At 43.3% G+C, this 25576-nt stretch overlaps 1 protein-coding gene across 1 annotated transcript in view; it reads left to right on the top strand.

Moving 5' to 3' along the window:
• The window catches only part of CYFIP1 (cytoplasmic FMR1 interacting protein 1), a 90695-nt gene that overhangs the window by 29729 nt on the left and 35390 nt on the right, over positions 1 to 25576 (top strand). The window contains exons 10-20 of the mRNA XM_030889070.2: positions 623 to 745; positions 6972 to 7097; positions 9553 to 9719; positions 11072 to 11219; positions 12499 to 12652; positions 13581 to 13737; positions 15049 to 15145; positions 16278 to 16354; positions 16752 to 16860; positions 20684 to 20803; positions 24481 to 24680. Coding sequence (XP_030744930.1) covers positions 623 to 745; positions 6972 to 7097; positions 9553 to 9719; positions 11072 to 11219; positions 12499 to 12652; positions 13581 to 13737; positions 15049 to 15145; positions 16278 to 16354; positions 16752 to 16860; positions 20684 to 20803; positions 24481 to 24680 — 1478 coding nt within the window. The remainder of the gene's footprint in view (positions 1 to 622; positions 746 to 6971; positions 7098 to 9552; positions 9720 to 11071; positions 11220 to 12498; positions 12653 to 13580; positions 13738 to 15048; positions 15146 to 16277; positions 16355 to 16751; positions 16861 to 20683; positions 20804 to 24480; positions 24681 to 25576) is intronic.

Below are 25576 nucleotides of genomic sequence, written 5' to 3'. Positions count from 1 at the left end.
ATTATTATTTTGTCAAATCTTGCCCTCTCCGACGTCTCCCTTCACCCACTTTTCTGTTGCCTGATGCCAATTTTTAGAGTTCCATTCATTATTTCATTTTACTTTTGACCTTTAGGAATTGACTGTTTTCTAATTTTGTCTCATAATTATGTAAACTATAGGGCTGTTCTAGGCAGTAGGTGTAGGCTAAGCAGCAAAACTCAAAGTCTACAGAAGATATTTTCAAAGAATGTTACCTCCTGTTCTAGTCTCTTTTACATTAACATTTTTATATACCGTATATACTTGAGTATACGCCGACCCGAATATCTGCTGAGGCACCTAATTTTACCACAAAAACTGCATTAAAAATGTGCTGAAAAACTCAGCTTATCCTCGAGTATATACAGTAAGCAAATACACATGATGCACCTCTGTTTTCCTTATTATTCCGAAGATCCCTCCCCTGAGGTTGGTGATTAACTTTCTCTCTCTTCTCTCTTTAAGAGCTTTGTACCCACCAGAGTGCACACATCATTTCCCATGCTTGAGAGGATACCTGTAGGATATATTTGCTGAAGAGGGTAACCATGTTGTTTTTCTAACTGGTGACTTTTAATGCTCTTGTTGCCTTGAACTCCAGGTTGTAACAGGGTCTGGCCGCCAGGAAGCCCAGAAGACAGATGCCGAGTACCGTAAGCTCTTCGATCTGGCTCTGCAGGGCCTGCAGCTCCTGTCCCAGTGGAGTGCACACGTGATGGAGGTGGTAAGTGCTCTGCACTCGGTTGAATTAGAAGAACCAGGAATTAAAACAAATTTCACCCCATGTTTCATTAGACATGATCTTTTAGCCTGAGCTTGACAAAAAGTAGCTAAATTATATTTTCCTCATTATTGGCTTTAATCTTTATTCTTATTTATTGGTCCAAAGCTACAAAGAATGAAGGGGCTTTTTAAAAATTTGATTTGATTAGAATTTAAGTGTTTGTCTATATATTGATTAATTTCATAGATATGCAATTACCATATTATACACTTCCATAGTTAAGTCACTTGTATAAAGAGTGATGTAGACATCATTACAATCAGTTCTAGTGCTCCCTGCAACCTCCTCCATGCATTGTTTGCTTCCCAATTCTCTCACCTCCCCAGTCCCTGATGAATCATTGCATGAGTTAGTGTCTGTGCATCCGTTCTTTCTGTCTTTGATAAACTGGGAAACATAGCAGAAGCAATAAAAAACAAACAAAACAAAGAAAAAAATAATAAAAATAAGAGGAAGGAAGAAAAGCCCACCAAAAATATTAAAATAAGCCAGAGAGGAAATTTTTGTTATGGAAAAACTTAGAGCCAATTCAGGATGGGTCAAGAGTGAGGTCAACTGACCAGGTATCATATTATATCATAGTTCCATCCACCATAATCAACTTTACAACAATCTCTCATAGCAAAGCTGTTCTCGACCTTCTACTGCGTCAGAGGGGATCTGCCAGAGGCCTAATCTGACTAGAGACTTTGCAGATGGATTTTGGTCTCCTACTGTCCTCCATGCCCTTCTACAAATTGTTCACAATTTAAGCTCTGATAATCTTTCCCTTCATCATATTTGTCAGTTTTGTTGCTGTCATCTTTGAATCACACAGGCTGATGTGCTTCTTCCATGTGGACATAGTTGACACCGCACTTAGATGACTGCTGTTTGCGTACAAGCCTTTAAGACCCCAGACACTATTCCAGTTGATAGCCGAGCACCATCTGCTTTCTTCACTTAACTTTGCTGTCGCATTCTTATGTTCAGTGAGTGATCTCTTCATGAAGGCTAGTATCAAGCAGGGCCATGTTATAGAAACGAACTGTTTTTGGATTGAGGCTAGAGTTTCGTGGGAGCCCAGAATCCATCTGCTTGTCTACAGGTTATGAGCAATTCCGCTTTACTTTAGCAGTCTTATTATCATTTATGAAAAAGAAAGAAAAAATTTTTCAATCCTCCTCCTGGGGAATGTGTTTAAATTGTGTTTCTCCTTACAGTGTGGGCTCACACAGTATCTGTCCTTTTGTGATTGACTGACTTTCTTGGAATAATGGTTTCAAGGCCCTTCCATGCCATGGGGTGTTTCATGCCTACAGCACTTTTTTAGGGATGCGTAGTACTCCACTGGGTGTGTGTGTACCATGGTTTCTTTATCCATTCTTCCACTGTTGGGCATTTGGGCTGCTTCCAGTTTCTTGCTCTTGTGAACTGTGCTACAATAAACATGATAACGCATACATCCTCTTGTGGTTTGTCTTTGATTTCTTTGAGGTATACCCCTCATAGTGGTACTACTAGATCGTATAGGACTTCAGTTCCCAGTTTTAGGTCTCGCCAGTCGCTTTCCATGGTGGTTGTATTTACAAGTCTCCCAACAGTGTATACAAGTTCCGTTCTCTACACAACCTCTCCAGCATTTGTTGTTTTCTGTTTGGTTTTTTGTTGTTGTTGTTGTTGTTTTCAATTGGACTATCATTGTGGTTGTGATTTGCTTCTCGGATGGCTAGTGATCTTGGGCATTTTTTTCATGTGTTTGTTAGCTATTTGTATTTCATTTTTAGTGAATTGTCTGTTCATGTCTTTTTCCCACTTTTTATTGGGTCGTTTGTTATTTTCTAATTGAGTTGTTGTAGAGATCAGTATATTTTGTCAATTAGATTCTTGTACAATGTGTCGTTAAAAATTTTTTTCGAAATCTGCAAGCTCTTTTTACTCTTGATGAAGTCTTTTGATTCGCATAGTCAGCTATTGTGTCTTTCACTGCGTGCTTCCTTTTTTATACTTGGGAGTCTATGTGTGCCATGCAAAAGGGCCCTTAAATGTGTGCCCGTTTTCTCAGTGGTGGTCCTGATAGCTCGGGGGTCTACATTTATGTCTTTAATCTCTCTTGAGTTCATTTTTGTGCATGGGGAGATACATGGGTGTTGTTTCATTCTTCTGCATATAGATATCTGGTTTATCCAACACCTTTTGTTGAAGAGACTGTATCTCGTTTAATAGTGTTTGGTCCTTTGTCAAAGATTAGTGGCTTATAGGCTAATACCTTTATGCCTGGGTTTTCTGTTGCTATGCATTGGTCTATCTCTCTCATTGTACCAGTACCGGGCTATTTTGATGACTGTGGGTCCAGGGTGGGTTTTGTGGTCATCCCACTGGGTTCTGCTGTGTAAGAAGTTGTTTGCTTCTCCTGGGTCTTTTGCTTACCCATATGAATTGGGTAATTCGTTTTTCATTTCTTGTGTTTTGTTTTGGGATTGGGATTGCGTTATATTTCCACATTCTGTTAGGTAGTATTGATATTTTTATAATATTACATCTCCCTATTTATGTAGGTCTTTTATTGTTTCTTATAGTAATGTTCTGTAGTTTTTTCTGTTGTCTTGTGTTTCTTAGGTTTATTCCTAAGAATTTAATTTTTCGTGTGGTTATTGTAAATGGTATTTTCTTAATGTCTTTTTGTTAGCCCTCGTCCCTGGTATGCAGGAATCTGATTATTTCTGGTTGCTAATTCTTGGTACTGCTACTTTGCCAAATCCCTCGGTTGTTTCCAGTAGGCTTTTTGTGGAGACTTTTGGGTTCTCTGATATAGGAGCAAATAGTGAGAGTTCACTTCTTTGCCTATTTGTATTTCATTGATTTCTTTTTGTTGTCTGATGTTTCTACCTAAGACTTTCAGTAAGATGTTGAATAAGAGTGGTGATAGGCGGCATCCTTGTCTGGTCCCCATTTTCAGGAAATGTTTCTAGCATTTCCCCATTGAGCATAAAATTGGCTATTGGTTTTTCATATATGGTTTTTATTATGTTGAGGAATTTCCCTTCTATGCCTATTTTGTTGAGTGTTTTTCTCAAAATTGCATGTTGGATATTGTCACATGCCTTTCCTGCATCTATTGATGTGATTAGGTGGTGTGTTAGAGAGGGTTCTCTAGAGAGATAAAACCAAATTCCTGATAATTTAATATATTTATTTATAAAGATAATTAGATATATAACAAGAAATGAACTGTTAAATCATAGACAGATAAATATATGATACAAGACATAAACAGTTAAATTAGAAAGCACTCCAAATGGCTTAGTGCAACTCACGTCCGTGAGCGAAAGTTGAGAGACTAGCAGTCCTTAAAGTCTGTCTGATGCCAGATCTTCCTCTATTTGTAGAGAAAGCTAGGCTATGTCAGCACAGCAGCCAATCACAAGGCAGGGCACCAACCGCCAGTCCCCAGCTCCAGAGAAGTCTTAAAGGGACCTCAACTTACAGCAACACAGTCCACAGGCTAGGCGTCCCACAGGCAGTGTCGCCTTTAAATTGAGGCAAAGAACAAGCAAGGCAGCCGCACACTGGCCCGATGATCACAGAGCGAGAGACAAGAAAGGCAAGGCTCACCAAGCCATTTATCTCTCCACCCCTCAGTCAATCCCACCTGTGTTTATCAGCCAGGCTGGCACAATAAACTATCTCAGGTGGTATTTATTCTTTGCTTTGTTGTGTGGTGGATTACATTTTATTAAACCAACCCTGCATACCTGGAATGAATCCCACTTTGTCGTGGTGAATGATTTTTTTGATACGATGTTGGATTCCATTGGTCAGAATTTTGTTGAAGATTTTGGTTTCTGTGTTCTTAAAGGATATTGGTCTAGAATTCTCCATCTTTGAGGGGTCTTTTCCTGGTTTGGATATCAGTGTTCTGCTGGCTTCATGGAATGAGCTTGGGAGAAAGAACAATTACCGTTTTGTTGTTGTTGGATAGAACTCTCTGTATATGTCCATGAGGTCAATTTGTTGGGGAACTTTATTGAGTTACTTTTTTGATGTTGTACCTTTCCTTGATAGTGGCATATTGAAGTCTATTATTATTGTCAAGGTGTTCATATCCTTTTCCAGTTCTCTTGGGGATTTGATTGATGTATTTCGAATCTTTCATTGGGTGCATATATGTTTATTGTAGTTATGTTTTCTTGGGGTGTTGATCCCTTGATCATTATGTAGTGCCGGGTCTCATCAATTATTATGTTGTTTGCCTTGAAGTATACTCTCTCAGAGATTAATATTGGTTGCTGTTTCCTTGTTATGCTCTGGTCCAGCCTCTGATTTTAAGTCATACAAGTTTATTATAATTATGTCATCTTGAGCGATTGTTCCCTTGATCAATATTTAGTGTCCCTTGCCTCTTATGACGTTGCTTGCCTTGAAGTCCATTTCCCCGGAGATTAATATTGCTACACGTGCTTTCTTTTGGCTGCCTTTTGCTTGGTATGCCTTTGTCCAGCCTTCGGGGTTGGTCTGTTTATGTCTGTGTTTCTGAGGTGTGTTTCTTGTAGACAGCGTTTTAATAGATTCCGTTTTCTTGTCCATTCTGCTACTCTCTGTCTCTTCACTGGTTCATTTAACCGTTAACATTCAGTGGCATTATTGGTATGTATGTGTTTGTTACTGTCATTTTGCTCTGTATTTGTGCATCTCGTGTATGAGTGTATATGTATGGTGTGAATAGTTTCTTTGTTCTTCCTGTAGAATTTCATTGCTTTGCGCATTTTGGGTCCTTAGTGCTTCATTGAGTATTTTCTGTACTGGTGGTTGTATTTTTGTGAATTACTTAGGTGTTGCCGTGGAGGGGAGGTAGACACTTTAGATCAGGGGTCCTCAAACTATGGCCGGTGGGCCACATGTGGCCCATCGAGGACATTTATCTGACCCACCGGGTGCTTTTGCCACCACTCCCTGTCCTGTTTAGCCGCCAACTTGTCCAGTGTGCATAGGAATTTGTTCATAATTTTTTTTTTAATTATAGTCTGGCCCTCCAACGGTCTGAGGGACAGTGAACTGGCCCCTTGTTTAAAAAATTTGAGGACCCCTGCTTTAGATCAAGTATCTGGGAGAGAGTGTCAGATCAAATTTTAAGGGGGGTAATTGAAGGAGAAACAAAAAGGGAAACAAAAGAGAGGATCAAGTAATGTTCATTGATGGATTATAAGTAAGAAAATCAGACACACACAAAAATTTCCTTATTTTGCAGGGACTGTGGAAAAGCTAATGATAATTGAAAGTACAAAAAGAAAAGAAAAAATTAATTGCAAGAGTAGTATAATTTTGGTTTCCTTCAAGAGGGTGAGAAAGAAAGAGAAGAATTGAGAGCAAAATGGAAAGATAGTTAAAGAGAGCTATAAACTAAAAGTCTAGTTATTGATATGGAAAGAAGAAAAGTGAAAAGATAAAAATATCAAAAATAAAAGTAGAAAAAAATATTAAACCGATAGATGGGGAAGTACTGACTATGGGTTGGGGGTGGGGTGGGGGGCGGAATAGTACGTGATTTTGTTTTGAAGAGAGGGGTGATATCGGAACAATAGAACACCGAGCATCATCAACAACAGCAGCAAAAGAACAGCTCTTGTCTAAACCTTGTCCTGGAGGCAATCAGGCCTGTCTGGAGCAGAGGTCTTGTGAGAAGTTGGGGGCAGTCTCTGATAGGAAGTTGTTTCACCCCTGTGGTCTTTTACAGTGGGAGGGCAGAGTTGAGGTTTAGGCTAAGGGATTGGTTTTGGTGTCTGTTGAGACTGCGAGTCCTGCATTCATATAAATTTCGGTTAATTATCTTAAAGCAGTAGACCTCGGGTTGATCAGGTCAGAAGGGGTAGGTGAGGTTCACTCTTCAGATGATGAAGGTTGTTACCAAGTGGGGTGGAAGTCATCGAATTTTTTCCTTTTGAGGTTCATTTTGGTCAAATGAGAATTAGTAAATTGGTTGAGTACATGATCATTGGAAAGGCAAATTCTCTTTATAAATGTTGTTGATATGCCTGGAGCCTTAAGTAGCCAACTTAAAACATCCAGATATTTTACCAGATGTATTAAAGCTGAACTTTTGGTAGCTCTTCCAGTAGCTATGCAAATGAGATCAGAGTGAAGCATTTTTGTGTTTGGTGTTGAATACTTCTCTTTCTGGCCACTCCAGTATTCGTGGAAACTTGTACACCCAACGGACAAGTATTCCAACAAGGACTGCCCTGACAATGCTGAGGAGTATGAGCGAGCCACACGCTACAACTACACCAGTGAGGAGAAGTTTGCCCTGGTGGAGGTGAGCATATTCATCACAAAAGCCTTTCGTTTTAGAGAGGTCTGCTTGATTTATTTTTGCTTCTGTTGCCTGTGCTTTTGGTGTGATAGCTAAGAAACTTGCCAAGTCAGGATCATGAAGATTTGATGTCTAGGTTTTCTTGGAGGAGCTTTGTAGTTTTAGTTCTTGCATTGAGGTCACAGTGGGGTTCATTCTTGTACATGGTATGAGATATACGGAGTATGTCAGGGGCCTCCAAGCTCAGCCTCAATCACTCACGCCACGTGTATAGTTTGTGACACTGGAAGCATACATATGAAATTCATCCAAAGGGAAGGTGCAAGGAGCACAGCTCAGAACCTCCGAGGTACCCCTTTCTAGTGCAGTTGTACACGACGTGCGTAAACTTCCCTGCAGTGATTCACAGTAACGTTTGTCAAGTTTGACCACAGCTAGTCAGGCTGCATTTTCCCCGAACAAAAGTGAACCAGTCAACCTGTACTTTTGCTCTGGGGGTCCTAAATCATAGAGTTAGCTTATACTAACTGGTCAGACTGGTCTAACCAGCAGGGCCCGAAACCTTAGGCATTACCAAAGCTCTCTTCTCACACAAAGCATTCCAACGGCTTAGAACTTGGTTCCCAGGTGCCAGTCAAGGGCCAGTTATGACAGACCTTTCTCTGGATTACGGAGGATTTTAGCAACCCAGGCCTTCTGACTTAAGGTTTTCCTGCTCAGAGATTCAACATCGTTTTTGCTGTGGACATCATTTTTGCTGTGGATAGACAGTTGTCTCAGTACTGTTTGTTAGAAAGATTCTTTCCCCACTGAATTTCCTTGGCATCTTTGTTGAAAACTAGTTGATAGAAATTCTACCTTCTCATTTATAGTCCACTGGTGAATATGTCTGTTCCTGTGTCAGGATATACACATAATCTCTTAATTTGTGTGCTCACATTCTCCTTTTCATTCCCAATGTCAATAATTCACACCCTGTCTTTTTTTCTTGATCGGTTTTGCTCGGTACTTACTTAATTTTTTAGTTTTTGGTTTTATTAATGCTGTTATATGGTTTAGCCCCATTAATTTCTACTTTTAAATTCTTTATAGAGTACATTGCTATTCTTATAAATTTGTTATAAATATTAGACTGATTATTTTCAGCCTTTTTCTTTTCTAATATTTGCATTAAAAATTTTAACAGTTTCATTGACATTATTCACATATCATACAATAGTTTAAACATACTGAAACGAGTTGTGCAATCATCACTACAATCAATTTTAGAGCATTTTATTCTTTCTTGTTCTCATTACTAGGTCTCCATCTCCCCTCAACCCCAGGAACCTATTAATCCAGTTATTGTCTCTATAGTTTTACTGATACTGGATTTTATGTAAAGAAAAACATATAACAACAAAAAGAAATCTACCATGACTCGAATTCAACCTTGCAAGTCTGGCTAGACCAGAGGATGTACACTGGTACAGATAGGAACTGAAAATACAGGGAATCCAGGGTGGATGAGCCCTACAGGACCAGTGGTGTGAGTGGTGAAACAGGGAGGGTAGAGGGAGAGTGGGTAGGAAAGAGGGAACCGATTACAAGGAGCTATATGTGACCTCCTCCCCGGGGGACAGACTACCGAAAAGTGGGTGAAGGGAGACGTTGGACAGGGCAAGATATGACAAAATACCCATTTATAAACTATCAAGGGCTCATGAGTCATGAGGGAGCGGGGAGGGAGGGGAAAAATGAGGATCTAATGTTGGGGGTTTAAGTGGAGAGAAAATGTTTTGAGAATGATATACAAATGCGCTTTACACAATTGATGTGTGTATGGATTGGGATAACAGTTGTATGAGCCCCTAATAAAATGTTTAAAAAAAAAAAGAAATGTCCTGATTAGCAAAGCAACACAGAACCAAAACATAAGCGTGAACCTAAGAAATCACAAGAACCCTGGTGGCACTGTCTGGTAAGCTAACTGCAAGGTTGGTAGTTCAAACCTGCCGGCAGCTCCATGGGAGAAAGATGAAACTGTCTACACCCAGGAGACTGTCTCACCTTGGGACCCCTACCTGGAATGTCTGTCACTTGAACGACCTCATAGCCTTGGAGTTGGTTCTTTGGGGTGTGGTTTGTCTTTCTGCGCACATTCCTTCAGCGTGCCAATATTGTATGGCAAAGAGGGTTAGGCTGCACACCCTGGCTTTCCCTTTCTAATAACATATTCCTGCATCTTGGTTTTCTTTTTCCCGTTTCTTCCATTTGAAGTCGATCACAATGTCCAGAGCTTCCCGTCTGGCAGGGTCTCTCTCTGGCAGTGGTTGCATGCTTAGAGCTGCTTAGGGAAGGTGTTTGCCAGAGCCGAGGAGAGGTGCCAGAGGCTCGTGAGAAGATGCTGGAACATGTCGGTGCTGTTCCTGAGATGGAGCCCTTAGGCGTGTGGAGAACCATAGCTTTTCCCATACAGGTAATCGCCATGATCAAAGGCTTGCAGGTGCTGATGGGCAGGATGGAGAGTGTCTTCAACCATGCCATCCGGCACACCGTCTACGCCGCACTGCAGGACTTCTCCCAGGTGACCCTCCGGGAACCACTCAGGCAGGCCATCAAAAAGAAGAAGAATGTTATCCAAAGGTGAGTTTTATGATGTTCCTGCCCTGCATCTTTCGGGTCTAGGAGTTAGAGGACCCCCGCCCTCCCAGGTGGTCTGGCAGCCACATTGTCATAACGAGCTCAGTGCTTTCTTTTGCTCAAGTTACTTGTCAGTGTGATGCAGAGGGTCCTGAAGTATTAACCTGAAAACCTTAGTAATTGAAGAAGTCTGGAGACACAGGGAAACGGTGTGTGTTTCTTGGGCATGGAGATGCCTCAAAATCTGCTCAACCATTCTGATCACCAGGAGTTTTAGGACCGCATTTCTTTTGAGCTATGTTACAAATTGGACAAAAGCTTCCTGTGTATTGCAGAAATTCAGTAGTGATCTTCCATTTATTTTCTTTTATGTTTAACTTTGTGTGTAAAGTTTTCTTTCAAAGGTTATCTATGTAAAATTAAGCATACCAGGTTCACAGATGCATTGATTTCATTTTCTTGGTTTATGGTTTATATATTTGTCTCTGACAGGATGTGATTTTAGTATTACTAGAACTTTAATACTCTGATGCGTACCAGCTTATTGGCCCTCCCCTGAGGACTTAATTGTGGTGTTCATTTGGTGCCATCCTTCCAGTTGTACTTGAACTTGCCATCGGGGAAGGTGTCCTGGCGTGGCTTATGGACTGACCGTGGAACCTCGCCTGAATGGAGAGGGCCTCTTATAGAAGAATGAGTTTGAGGCACACTAGGTGTGGAAAGAAAATGGTTCCAATGAACAACCATTCCCAGCTACAAAACCCAACAAATATGTAGACTAAAAGTGTTCCAACTTTCACCTGAACTCTCTCTCCTGACATATTTAGGTAGAGAGCATAGATTTGTGGGCCCTGCCAAGAGTGCTCGGAAGTGCTCCTGGTCTGATCTAGTTTACCTTGGGGAGATACTGATGGAGCCATATCTGCCCCATGGTGACAGGGCCTAGTACCCTCAGGCTGCCCCTGGGTCATGCCCCTCGTGCATCGTGGCACACACGGACGTGCTGACTGCGTGTCTTGTTGAAAGCACGGGTTCCTGCTGAGCACGTGGGCCCTCCTCTGTCCCTGCCTTGCCCTGACTTCGCTCTCTGTTCTGGTGTGTGCCAGGAAACGAGAGACTGACTTACAGATTTGATTGTACACGGTACAGCTCAGTCGGCTCTTCCGAGAGTGTTCAAGTTCCTATGAGAACCAGATTTTGAAATGTTCGTGCTGAACTTGTCATTTTCCAGATCCTTCCCTGCCCGCAAAGGGATTTCTATCCAAGTGCATAATACAGTTATTAAGATGGGTGATTTGAGAGGTCCTGCAGCCTTTGACGCTGCGTGCCTCGGCGGTGACTCTCGGTGTGCTCAGTGTCCTGCAGGCCATCCGGAAGACGGTGTGCGACTGGGAGGCTGGCCATGAGCCCTTCAATGACCCAGCTCTGAGGGGAGAGAAGGACCCCAAGAGCGGGTTTGACATCAAAGTGCCCAGGCGCGCCGTGGGACCTTCCAGCACGCAGGTTCTTTCCCCCCACCCCCACCCCTGCTGTGAGCATGGTTCTTTTCTGTCTGGGAGGGTGCATCTGAGCTAGGGGGAGGGGTGATCTGAGTGTTTTCAGGGAGGTCAGAAACAATGGGCCTTGCTTCTTTTCTGTACGCACTGCCTTCACAAAACCAGCAGGCCGGAAAGAACAAGTGTGTTGGCCTGGCCCTCGCCCTGAGGCCCATCCTCTGATTCAAAATTTGATGTACAGTGTGGCTCTCCAATTGGCTAATTTGCATTCAGAACTTCCTTTGACTCTGTGCCAACTCCCATCTCAAAACTGTGGGTCAGTCTCTGTGTGTGTGTGTGTGTTTATCCTGTTTTGTTTTGTTTGTTTTTTTTCATCGAAACTCAAGTGTGAACTTATACTTTGTGTACTGGTCTGTAAACTGTAAGAGTGGAAATGACACGTGTTGCTTTCATGTCTGGTTAGTCGGAGACCACTGGTACCCTCTGTCATCTCTGAGCATCTCTCCTTGACCTTTACAGCTGCACTTAATACGCTGCCTTTCTCTCGCCAGCGCCCCCACCCCCACCCCCACTTTAGGGTCTGGCCCTTCTCACTCCTCTCCTCTGTGCTTTTGTAACCCCGCCCAGGAACCCTTTAGAAGAGTGCAAGTAAAGCCCCTTGCTGTTTCTATGAAACCTCTCAAAGGCCTGCGTGGAGGGTGCTCACCCTTTCTTGGGGGCACCCCTCTGCCTCGGGTCTGTCTGCTGCACGCCTGCCCTCACCCTGGGTCTGGTCTGCCCTGTGAGTGTGTGTGTTGTCACTAACGGATCTCTCCCGCCTCTCCCTGTCTGTCGGTGTCTAGCTCTACATGGTGCGCACCATGGCAGAGTCCCTGAGTTCTGCCGAGCTGCTGCGGCAGCTCAGATCTTTGGGGATGGAAAGGCTCTTGCATGTGGTAAACGCGTTTCTGAGGCAGTCCTACATCTATCCGCCTCTTTTAACCTTTGGTGGTAAGACATGACTTCTTTTGTTTTTTTCCTTAAATTAAGTGTTGACATTCACAGCACAGAGGTGAACTGTTCCGCTACAGGTTGTTTCTTCTCCTGGGCAGCCAGCTGTCTGGGGCCGGTCTCTGGAAGAGGAACTCAGCCGGCCGGTGTGGGCGCTGGGCCGGGCAGCTCTCTCCGCTCTGCTCGCACCGGGCAGGCTGTAGCGGACCAGTCCTTCTCTGGGGGTGTCTCTAGGTTTGGCCTGACTAATGCACTGTGTATTTTCTCCTCCCACCAATGTTCCTTGGATGATACAGCTTTACATGGTGAGAACCATGCTAGAATCCCTCATTGCAGACAAAAGCGGTTCTAAGAAAACCTTGAGAAGTAGCCTTGAGGGGCCCACCATATTGGACATAGAAAAATTTCATCGCGAGTCCTTCTTCTACACACACTTGATAAATTTCAGTGGTAAGAGACCCCGATGGCCAGCGCCCCGCAGCATGCTCTAACTCCACTAACACCATCAGCATGCTTCCACCGCTTGGCCATTTGCTCCAGCGTCTAGCCCACGCATGTGGGACCGGTGTGTGTGGTCTAGTGTTTAGACGGACAGGCTAGGGGCTAAGGGGGCCACACACACGGGTCACGGAACGGGTTGCCTGAGTCCGGAGGCAGAGATAGACCGTCCAGAGGTTGTCCCCCAGCAAGAATGGAACTGATGGGTTGGTCAGATGTGGAGGTGACAGGTGGCCTTCTTCCTGGGGGCTCCTGGCCACATGGACCCGCGCAGGGCCACGCTCACCACCCTGGCACACGTCTGCATGTGTCATCACGGTGTGTCATCACAGCATCGGGTCCTCCGGTCATCTTGCTCGTGGCAGGAGGCTTCTCTCTGTGGACTGCTGACCCAGCTCTGCAGTGTGCCCAGGGACATGGTGCGGCACAAAGGAAATGCATCTGTTTTTATTTGAAGGGGTTGAAAACATCTGCTTGGAAACTACCTGCATTTTTGCATGATATAATCCTGTACTAATTGTATGTGTGATGGTATGTGCTAGAGATTGGTTTTTATCCTACATTTTAAAAAAAGAAACACAATCAATCCTTTTCCTGTTTAAAATGTGACTTTTTTTCCCTCATGGTCCCATTGAGGGTGAGGGTCCCTGTCTCAGGCATGTGTGGCCCCTCTGGACCTCCATGCTGACTCTCCATGAGGATGCCTGCATGGGTGAGGGGGCTGCTGGGTGCACATGCATCTGTGGCTGTTTGTGCCCTTGGAGTGGGCGTGAGGCAAATACTCCCGTGCGCATGCCCACTCCTGCTTGGTCAGGGGAACTCTTCTTGCCTGCGTTTCTTTCTGCTTTGGAAGGTTAACGTGATGTTTGGTTTCTTAAAGAGACACTGCAGCAGTGCTGTGACCTCTCACAGCTGTGGTTCAGAGAATTCTTTCTGGAACTGACCATGGGCAGGAGAATTCAGTTCCCCATTGAGATGTCCATGCCTTGGATCTTGACGGACCACATCTTAGAGACCAAAGAGGCGTCTATGATGGAGTGAGCATCCCGGGGTGTTGATCTCCTTTGTTCATGGTGGACTAGGGGAGCTTGAGGGCTCATGGGACTAGGAAATAGAAGAGTGGTTTGGTGATTATTGCCAGCATTTCATTTGAAAAGTAATAAAAGGTTATGAAAGCCAACAAGTTTCTTGGCTTCAGAATGAGACCAGGAATCCGGGCAGTAGGGTTTATGAAGTGCCTGCTGTGTGTTGGGTGGTGGGCCAGGCCCTGAGGTCCAGGGAGGACAAGAGAGCTAGACCTGGCTGCTGATCCTTCCCCAAGCCATGGCCAGCGCAGGCCTCCAGGTGTGGGTACTGGGGCTTGGGATGGCTAGGTGCCCCGCCCTTTGCTGTCCAGCGTCCCATGGGCCATAACCGCTGATGAGATGTGGCAAAAAATTGTTAATGAAACAGCTTTTCTTTGTGGGGGAGGGTGGAGTCTTTGAAAATATGAAACCCATAGAATGAGAATCATTCAAAAGTGGATGTCCTTAGGTGAACAGACTAGGGAGCCAAGTGGCTTTATATGAATGCTCAGCTGCCATTGGTTGGGTGTGCTCCAGACAGCTCTAGGACAAGGACATCCTCCTTCTTCTAAGTCTCCACCCTGCGTGACCATGGAGACGGCGTGTGGCAGTGCTGAGTCTTTCAGTTTGGGGTTTTGATGCTGCTTGGCTCTCATGGGCTCTCCCCTTTCTGACGGGGGTGGGGTGGGGAGGGGGGTGCCACCTCCTCATGGGGTCCTGAAGTTAGGACCTCCTGCCTGGTGGAGACTCCCAGAGGGAGGGCCATGTGGCTGCCCAAGAGGGACTGTTGACCACGGACCATGCCCATAGTGGTGGTAGTGGGTCTTGCAGTGCTATATATTTTTCATTTTAAGTCACTCATTTCTTTCTTGAAATGTAGAAGAATGAAGCAGCACTCGGTTTTGTTGATCTAAAAATACTAAGTACTGGTAATGAAAAACTCAGAAGCGACAAGTTTAGTAGCTCTGGTGTATCTGGGAGATGCTCTGTATACAGCAAGGAGGCAAATGACTGTTTGGCGGCCTCGGTGTCGTCTCCCTGTTCTCTGGGTGAGCGGAGCGCACAAGCTCCACTTCAGACACAGTGGTGGGAACTTGAGGACCCCTGTGGCTACTGTGGTCATTCTTGAAAGAGCACAGAGTTTGATGTTTGGATAAGAACCTTCCCTGTGAGAGAAGAAAGGTTGAAAGTTAATGTTCCTTTGGATTGTGAAGCCTTTATAAGTGGGAACTCCCTGGGTGTGGGCTTGGTTTTGACCAGCGGTGACAGCTGTTTGCCCCACAGGTATGTGCTGTATTCCCTCGACCTGTACAATGACAGCGCACACTACGCTCTCACCAAGTTCAACAAGCAGTTCCTCTATGATGAGATTGAAGCCGAGGTGAGGCCCTCACTTCAGAACTGTGAATTGGGTTTCTCTTCCCTTTGATTATTAAAGGAATTAAACTTAGGACTTTTTCATGTAAGGAAATAGGATTCATTGAATATTTACACAGAGAAAGGCATGCTGCTCTAGGATGCACTTCTTCGCCAAGAATGGGTCTTCAACACTTTCTCATATCCTCACCTATTTTATATTATGAACTTCATAAACCAAATGTTTGTCTTTAATGAAATGGGTTGAACGATCACTATTTTCTTTAGTTTTAGTTATTATAAGAAATCCTTTGATGAGCTTCTTGGATATGACTTGTATTTGAATTTAATATTTGTTCAGGATAAATTCCTACAGATGAAGTTCCGAGGTCTTTCGACATAGACCGAGGAAATGAATCTTATTAACTGGCTCTGTCTTAAAGTTGAACGCCAACAGATTGCTCTTGAGTGGTACGGGCTTTGTGCTCCTGGGCTTCTTGCTCTGCCTTCTCACAAAGAGCACTTGAAAGCGATCCTTCAGGAAAGCCATTGTGGCTCCCGGGGCCTCTGCAGAATGTGTGACCTATACGGACCTCTCCCTCCCAGCTCGCATCTGCCAGGCTTCTGCTCACTGCATCCTCTCCACAGTCGTGGGGGTGGGTGCTAGCCCCTTTTCAAGAATATGAGTTTGGGGGCCGGAGTCTCAAGGTTCAGTTCGTCCTGGCTGCCCCCAGACCAGTGCAGCCTGCGTGCGCAGGGCGGGACCCCCGGGAAGCAGGAGTTGGCCGTGGGGCTGCTTCCCAGAGTGAGGGGCTCCCAAAGCAATCAGAAGTATCTCGCAGAACACAGAGTTAAGAAGCACTTCTCCAGAGTCCTGGAGACTTAGGAGGATAGAGCACTTAATCCATCCTGTGAGGCATTCCGATGCATAGCATTCCATGGCTCTGTGGTAGTCAAAGGGGGGATTTAATTCGTTGTGGTCCTACAGTTAGAAGCTAGGTTAGACAGGGTTCTCTAGCCTACCTGTCACAGAGGGTTTCTCCTTTCGCTTCCAGTTGTCTTAACAACAGCAGCATGTTAAATTGTGTTATTTGGTTTATTTGTGTTGTTTCCGATGTAGGGAATCAAACTCTGAAGTGTGCTTTCTTTTCATTCAGGTGAATCTGTGTTTTGACCAATTTGTTTATAAGCTGGCAGACCAGATATTTGCATATTATAAGGTTATGGCAGGAAGGTGAGTGCCTGTTTTGTGATTTATTTTATTTTTAGGAGTATAAATATAAGCAGCAAATCTTGCATCCACCCCCAAATTTTGCACGTGTAAGATTGACATTGGTTACATGCGCTACAGTGCATGTAGCCTTCAACATATGTACTGTTCCTTTTTCATAACTCTGAATTTATATTCTCGGTCCTTTAAAAATCTTATCTCTGTTTTAGAGTTACTGCTGTTAATTTTATTTCATTTAGACAATTCTCTAAAGGGGTACCATGCTTACAACGACCATTTTTACTAATTTACCCCAAATATTGTTTAGTTTAATAGGTTTGTGATTTCGATATAAAATCTTTCATGAATTATTTGATATTTCCACTAAAACTTTCAGTGCTTGATTAATTTTTTCTATTAGTTTGCTTCTTGATAAGCGGTTACGATCAGAATGCAAAAATCAAGGAGCGACGATCCATCTCCCACCATCCAACCGTTATGAGACACTGCTTAAACAGAGACATGTGCAGGTTAGTGAGGGCACGCATGAATCACAGTGTAAAGGGGTAGCATGTAATAGAAAATGTTGGGGCTTTTTTATTTTAACTGTTTCAAAATTTTATGTATTTTGTTGTTGATGAGAATATACACAGAGAAACATACACCAATTCACCGATTTCTGCAAGTACCAGTTAGTGACATTGATTACATTCTGAGAGTTGTGTGACCACTCTCCAACCTCCTTTTCTGAGTTGTCTCTAATTAACATAATAGATTCACTGGCCCTAAAGTCTGTATATAATGTTTTGAATTGCTGTCTTCGGATTCCAGTTTTTAAAAGGATGCAGTACTCAGCTCAGACATTCTCTATAAGTTAAGCTAAATTACTGAATGGTTTTAAGCCTTCAGGGGTATTTTTGGTTTAAGTTTTAAAGTTCTAAGATTAACTTCAGGCATCATATAGCCTCCATGGCTCTAGAAGGTGTGAAATCCAAATCAAATTCTGTTCTGCATTTTACCCTCTTTTGATCAGATTCCATAGACCCTTTATTCAGAAGGTTCTGTAATAGGTGCCATCTAATTCTTCCGGTCCATGGTGGCCATCGTTCCATTATCTTCCAGGGGAATAGAGATCAACCACGGGATGGCTACATGCATATAGCTAACTAGGTTTTCTTAGCTCTCAGGGTGAGAAGGCTGTATCTGTGTGAGAAGGCTTATGAAGTGATAAATTGGGAAAAAACAAAACCCTATTTCCATTGAAACAAACACAAAGGAAGTCTTGGAGAAGCTTGCTACTGTCATTCTACACCCTGCCCGAGCACGGCTCTAGCTTCTGGGTAGCCCCTCTCCCAAGTGCAGATGCCAGAAGCATTAAGACCATGAAGGTAGGAAACAAGCATTAGCTAAGACAGTCTCAGAGACGAGCTTTCTCCTTAAAAACACTATGCATTTAAAATATGTAATGCTTACCTATTGTTATCTTCAAAATAAACATGTAAACCCAAACCTCACAGCCAATGAGTCAATTCTGACTCATAGCAACCATGTAAGACCGAGTAGGGTATGTTTTAAGTTGATACTCGGAGGAGATTGTGGATTTAGAGTGGAGGCTGCAATGAGTTGGGATTTGGGGGTATCTTGGAATAGGATAAATGTACTCTTTGCATATGGAATAAATGTGAATTCTGAGAGGCCAGAAGGTGGATTCAAGTGGGTTGAAAGCAGACTGCTACATCTTTGTCCGATGGAGTGGCTGGGGGGTTTGAACAACTGACCTTTTGGTTGGTGCTTGAACCACTGTACCATATGGGCTCTGGTGTGTGTGTGTGTGTGTGTGTGCGCACTATTAAAAAGACAGAATTCAATTTAAGCCTGCTTTCTAAAGATAACCACCATTTCCATGCGGGACATTTTTAAACAGTGATTTCTCCATATATGTTTGTTGTTGAAATAATACTACCGTGTAGAAATGTTCCCAAGCCTCTGAGGCAGAGATGGATTGATTTTATTTACTTGTCCCCGTCTAAAGCCTGTGAAGATTATGACTGTGTCTGAGGGAGATGGTTCTGGACAACAGGATGAAGATAGGGATATGATGATTGACAGACCCAGATTCTCTAAGGGCTGTAGTAAGCTCTGACATTTCTGCCGTGGTTTAAGTATAAATTCAACACAGAGGATGCTACAAAAGTTCCTGCAGTCTGTGTGTGACTTCCAAAGTAGCCTCTTTGTTCATGACGTCTGTAGATACATCATTTCATCAAAATGTTTAAATGCAAGTGTATCCTTCGGTAGCACTCTCCCAGGGCTCCTGTGCCAGATTGCCAAGAACTGAAGCTGGAGGCAACGACAATTAATTTTGTTCTAGAAGCCAAAAGTCTACAAACAAGATATTCATAGGGTCGCACTCCTTCTATAGGTTCTAGGGGAAAATTCTTGACTTTTCAGATTCTGGTGGTTCCTGGTATGACTCACATCTTTGCTTCCTCCTTCACCTGCTTTCTCTGCTGTCAGTGCCCAATCTCCTCCTCCTCCCTCTGATAAGGAGATACTGGATTCTGTTTAGTACAGCCCAGGCTCTGACCTCCCAAAACTCACATCTATTCCACATGAAAAAAGTATGTTCATCTCATTCAGCATCCTCCAAAATCCTGAACTCATTCCAGTGTCCACTAAATCCAAATTCTCATCTAAGTACCAACTCAGAAAGCACCAGATGTCATCATCTAAGCCAGATAGAGTGGGACTGTGGGTGTGATCTGTCCCAGGACAAAACCTTTTTCCATCTTGACATAGAGAACAAAATAGGGCAGGCACAGAATAAACATCCTCATTCTGAAAGGGGAGCATGAGAATAAACAGGTCACTAGCCCTAAGCAGAAACCATTAGAGAAAGTTCCATCAGGCTTCCAGCCCAGCCAAGTTGACACATCCGGGATTGGGGTTGGGGTTGGTGGCACAATTCACTAAATAGAAAGGTGGTGGTTCAAACCCACCTAAAGCCACCTCAGAAGACAGGCCTGTTGGTCTCCTTTGAGAAGATCACAAAGGAAGACCCTGTGCAGCAGTGCCACTCCTCACATGTGGGCACCATGAGCTGGACCAATGAGTTGCAGCGAACAGCAATACAACACTGTTGAGGGGTCACATTTTTTTCTGGATAACCTCATCTCTTTTCTTCAGCTACAATGGTTGATTGGATGATTAGCCACACAGTTAGTGCTGATTGTCCTTGTCTTTAGAGCAGCGGTTCTCAATCTGTGGGCCGTGCCCCCTGTGGGGGTTGAAGGATCCTTTCACAGGGGTCGCCCGATTCATAACAGTAGCAAAATTACAGTGATGAAGTAGCAATGAAAATAATTTTTATGGTTGGGGGGTCACCACAACGTGAGGAACTGGATTAAAGGGTCACGGCATTAGGAAGGTGGAGAACCACTGCTGTAGAGCATGCATTAAAATCTTTTGTAATGTGGATAAACTGAGAATTTTGAAAATCATCAATTCTGGTTCATTTTTTGTGCGGCTACTTCTTCATTTTTTTTTATTTGTAAGCCAAGGAGAAGCCAGCTACCCCTTCCATATTTAGCTTGGAAATGGTCTCAGGTAAAGGTCCGACTTGGTTGCTCACAAGCTTTGCTTTCCACACAATTGTGGACTATAAGGTGACCACTACATAGTAAGGATCACCTTTTTCTCATTTGCTATCATGTATTTCTTATTGCCTTATAAGGTCTCACCAGCAGCATAATCGTTAACACAATTTTTTAAAATCTATTTTATGTTCAAGGTAATTTAAGTAATTTAGGCTCCACCACCACCACCAAAATTCTCCCAGTTTCTGCTCGTTATCCAACTCCAGAGCCACTTCCACATCGTCAGGTGTTTGTCATAGCAGTATCCCACGCTGCAGTACCAAAATTTACATTCATTTTCTAGGATCGCTGTGGCACAGTATCATAGACGGGGTGACTTAAAGCCAGAAAAGTTCATTCTCTCGCAGTTCTGGAAAGCAGAAGTTCAGAGCCAAGACATTGCTAGAAGCTCTGAGGGCCTCAGGGGAAGCTCCTTCCTTGTTCTTTCAGCTTTCCTTTGTGGCCGCAGACGTCTAATCTCTGCTGTCCGCAGAGACCCCAGAATGATCGCACCTCAAGATACTTTATTACATCTGGAAAGACTGTCTCCAAGTAAGGTCACATTCAGGACACAGACATACATTTGGGAGGCAGCGGGCAGAATGACACAATTCAATTTACTACGTATCTATAAATGTTTTTTTTTTTTGTCTTTTGAGATAGATTTCTAGGGGGAAATTCACAGTTTTTCACGTGACATCCTCTCCTCTTTCCCCAGCTTCTTGGCAGGTCAGTGGACCTCAACCGTTTGATTACGCAGCGAGTCTCAGCTGCTATGTACAAGTCTTTGGAACTGGCAATTGGCAGATTTGAAAGTGAGGACCTGACATCAATTGTTGTAAGTACCTACCCTTCTTATCCGACTTGGGAGATTTTGTCATAAATGGAAAGGGATTTGAATTAAATTTGCTCTTGTCACTGTTGGTAAATTGACCTGACAGTAGATCTAGGTTTTGTATAAAAATAAAAACAGATCGGCAGTAATGGAGAGTATGCTAATGGAAATTGCCACACACTGGGTATTTTAAAATATTTTTAAAGATCTACTTTGATACTCACAATGTTAAATTTATCTCAAAGGACACATAATTATAATCTTGAATGAATTATATATAACCATGGTAAAAGGTAGGTAGCTACTTAATTAATTCAATTATATATATACATAGTAGATAAAAGTGTTTAAATTTTTTATAACAAAAAGTTATCTGTCCTTGGGTGTAAAGATAATGTGATAAAACTTACACAAAGAAATCTATAGACTTTAATATGAATCGTGATAACTTAAGTAAATTTTGAGAAAGCCTTTTGTTAGGGATGGAAGGGCTAACATTTAGTAAAGTGCCCAAATAGTCCTTAAATTTAATGTAATCACCACTGAATATAATTACTTGATAGACTTTGATTAAAAATGTTTTAAGTTTGGTAAAATAAACTGTCCAGATGTCTAGAGCTACTCTGATTTTGAAAAGGATAAGGAAGGGCTGGCTCTGTCAGATATTAGAATCTGAGTTGTATCTTCACTACACGTAGTAAGTGGAACAACACTGGAGAAATGGGGAGGGCAGGCATTCTGTTGGGAAGAGTTAGGGAGAGATTATGCAAAATGTTTTCTACAAGCTCTGTAAGCTCTTCTTCGGCCGAAGAAACTTGCTAGCGGTAGACCAGCAATCCTGTTGAGCAAAGTCAGAAAGGGGAGTGATAAAACACAGAATTGAGAGAGAAAAACCTTCCCAGAACTATGAGTCCATAGCATTACAGGGAATCCTCCAGAGGCAGCACCCCACAGGGTATTGCCAGTTTGGGCAGGGGCAGAGGTGGGGGAGCTGGGGTGGTCCTAGACAAAGTCCCCTTTGCTAAGGGGACAGGAGATAGAGGCACCTGCAAGGAATGTTAGTAACAGCACTGGAGACTTCGCCAGATCCCAAATTCTGATGCTTCATGAGATAGCAGTCAATTGTGCCAAGTTACAAAATCTAGAGCAGAGGCAATTCAGAGCCTCTTGGTGCTGAGCAGCGAGACTCTTAAAAGAAAGTTTGCTGGAGAGAAAATTAGAGGTAGACAGGGCTTCATCCAAATGAAATCAGCCTTCAGTTTGGCTCAGCCTCTGATTTTACTATGTGTTCTACAGTTAGTCTCTTTGCAAGGAATTTCTGTTAGGGTTCTCTAGAGAAACAAAACTAGAATGCTAATAATTTTATATATATTTATATAGATATATAACTTAAGAAATAAACAGTTGATTAATCTATAAAGCAGTACAAATGACTCCGTGCAACTCACTCCCGTGAGACAGTTGTGAGACACTGGCAGTCCTTCAAGTCTTGAGGACCACCGGGTAGTCCCCTGTAGCACAATTCAGGCTATCCGGGCACAGGCAGCAAACAGCAAGGCAGGTCACCAGCAGTCAGCCAGATGACAGGGTCTGACAGTCTCCAGCTCAAGAGATGTAAATTCCAATGGTGTGGAGAAGCAGGTCTTGAAGGAACCTCCAGTTACAGTGACACAGCCCACGGGTTAGGTGTCCTGTGGTGGTGTAGCTTGCAAATTGAGGCACAGAACAAGCAGCCGCACACTGGTCCCATGATCAAAGAGCAAGAGACAAGAAAGGAAAGGCTCACTGAGCCATTTATCTCTCCGCCCTTCAATTCCCACGTGTGTTCATTGGCCAGGTTGGCACAATAAACCTTAACTATCAGAATTGTATAAGCCTCAAGGGTTGTAGCTTGAACACACCAGCCGATCCATGGGAGAAAGATGTGGCAGTCAGCTTCCGTGAAAAGCACAGCCTTGAAAACCTTATGCAACAGTTAGGCTCTGTCCTCTAGCTTGCCGAGATGATTTCAAATTTGACTCAACAGTAGCAGGTTTGGTTTTGGGTTCAGGGGGGCCCAAAACATTCCTTGCCTAGCAATTGCAGGTATGTGAACACCTGTACCATAATCCTATCACAGTACTCCCCCATGCATGAAAGTTTGTAAGCCAGCCTGAAGTGACTTTATGCCCCAAATTTTGGGTATCCAATTTCCATGCTGCCCATTTATTTCAATCCTGTGCTCTTAGGAGACAAGCATACTCTTTAACATAAAGAATCTTCATTCCATATGGGGTCTGCATCCATAAGCAAAATCAAATCAGGACAGGCCATCTATAAAGTCAGGTGCAATATGCACCCATTCACAAGCTTAAAAATCTCTTCATCTGCTTGCGTTCTGGTCACCTTAATTTGGGAAGCCTCACTTAGCCTCACCAGGGTTCCCATTGGCCGCCTCACCGGCACAGATCCTAAGCAACCCTAGTACCTTTGGACTAGGTCATGCCATAGAGTCAGTTTCCGTACAACTCTTTAAACTTCAGACCAGCCAACCTGCTCTCCTCTGTTCCTCTGGTCCCTGTGAACCAGAGTCAACCCATCTCTCTGTTGGTGCATTTCTCCCACTTTGACTCAACAAAGAGATCCAGTTAGTCACGTAGCAAACTTTTCAGGCTGCCTGCCGGCTCTCTTTAACATTCAGTCCCAGAGAGTAGAGTTCCTTCAAGGTTCTAAATTTTTCCAGCATCAGATGCAAACCCCTAGTTCAAAATTTTAAAAGGCCAAATGGCTCCCTTTCCCCCCTTTAATCTGCCAACAGCTCTCTGAGCAAGTCTTTTCAAATTCAAATGTCCTGAGCACTCAAGGCACAGATGGGGCTTATCTTTTCTAAGCATTTTTTTGCAGACATTTCCTACTCACCTATTTTACTTATCCAATTTAATGACTGAAGGCAGCGGGATTACAAACTATTCATAATTCCCAATAATCATTTCTATCACATATTATATCACTAACAATAAGTAGAAAAAAATCAGTGTAATCCTAAACACATTCTTAAAACAGTCTAATTCAATCCTTTCTTATCCTATTCACATGCAATATGATCTTAGGCCTCTGGTTACGTCATACCAGGCCTTCTGTCATCCATTCTCTCTAAGCAGCATGGTGTCAGAGAAGTTCAAGGGGCATTTTCTCCCCCTGAGCTCAAAATTTACATTTATCACATTCCATTTTCAGACAGGAATATTCAAAGACAACAACCAAATAAAAGAATGAAAAATTTTAACTCAAGGTTTTCTTTCCAAAAAAACAACTCAGTAAACTGCATGGCCATATCTGACCTCTGGCTAGCCAAAGAAGGAAACCTGAAATAAGGCAGATGTCAGACAAGCCTCCACTCTCCATCTTCCTGATTTGTTTCCCTAGCACCCCACTCTCAAAGTACCATAATGTGTTAAGCTGGGTTGACTAGAGAAACAAATCCAGTGACACTCATACTAGGGGTACTCCCCGCCAAAACAGAAAACAGCTCTGCTGGGCAGAGCTTTCATACTATGCATTTTCCCTGCTAGGTCAGCATCAAGTAACTCTGAGTTAGTGCATCCAGTGGCGCCTCCTGGGAAAGTTCTCTGGTCTCAGTGAATTTTTTCATAAGAGCATTTCACTCTGTTATGCCACCTTTGTCTCATATGGTTCTGTAGGAATTGGATGGTCTCCTAGAAATAAACCGGATGACCCACAAACTGCTCAGTAAGTACCTGACGCTGGACAGCTTTGATGCCATGTTTCGAGAAGCCAACCACAACGTGTCAGCCCCTTACGGAAGAATCACTCTCCACGTCTTCTGGGAACTCAACTATGATTTTCTGCCCAATTACTGCTACAATGGCTCCACCAACCGGTGAGTGTAGTCTGCTTTCCTCCACTCCTCCAGATTGTTCTGTGGATTCTGGATGCGTATATAAAAAGAAGATCTTAGATAGCCACATTTTTCCGGGGACTTCGTCATGTTAATAAGCCACTGTCTTTCTCTTTCCCTCTTTCTTCTATTATTTTTCCTGTCTAGGATACTTGGGTCGTCCTGGACCCTTCCATTTGCAAGTTCAGCTCAGGTCTGCCCTGGGGACATGTAGTCATGGCTTTGCCTAGAGATGGAGTCAACCAGTCTGTAGTTGGAGCCTGGGCAGGTAGATCCATGGTTCCCATCGTTGAGCCAACACTTAACACCTAGCCATAGTTCTAATTACACTGTGATTGGAGTGTTCATCTTGGATAACTTGTTACTTTGTCATGCTTCCATGTTGAACTGTTGGGAGAAAGAGGGGATTGTTGGTTAACCTTCTTCCTACCCGCATAGTCATTTGAATCACACAAAATCTCAATTTTCTGGATAAAACAGTTGAACAGACACAGTTTTTTGTTTGTAAGTCCCAGGGGCTCTACCATTCCCACTGTATACTGGGTATTTGTCTTGCTGAGATTCATTTTCTGTTCAGATTATGGCTCCATCTCTGACAGCAGGCACATAACAGAGACATAGAGGGTGTATGACATGCCCATGCCTGCCACAAACACCTGCTGCCCAGGATGGGAGAGGGGGCAATCCTTGCCTGGTGAATGTATCTAAGTGGATATCTGTACATCTCAGTGTTTGTGTGAGTGTATGGTACGGTATGTATAAGTGTGGAATGTGTTTCTATAAGTGTGAATGATTTATATTTTTCTTGCTTTTATTGGGGGCTCTTACATCTCATCATAATCCATACATTCATCCAGTGTGTCAAGCACATTTGCACA

The sequence above is a fragment of the Echinops telfairi genome, unplaced genomic scaffold, assembly GCF_000313985.2.
Source record: "Echinops telfairi isolate 266 unplaced genomic scaffold, ASM31398v2 ScPeMD7_7475;HRSCAF=8513, whole genome shotgun sequence".
NCBI classification, from domain to species: Eukaryota; Metazoa; Chordata; class Mammalia; order Afrosoricida; family Tenrecidae; genus Echinops; species Echinops telfairi.
Note: the sequence above shows the minus strand (reverse complement) of the source record. Positions and strands in the feature narration are given on the sequence as shown.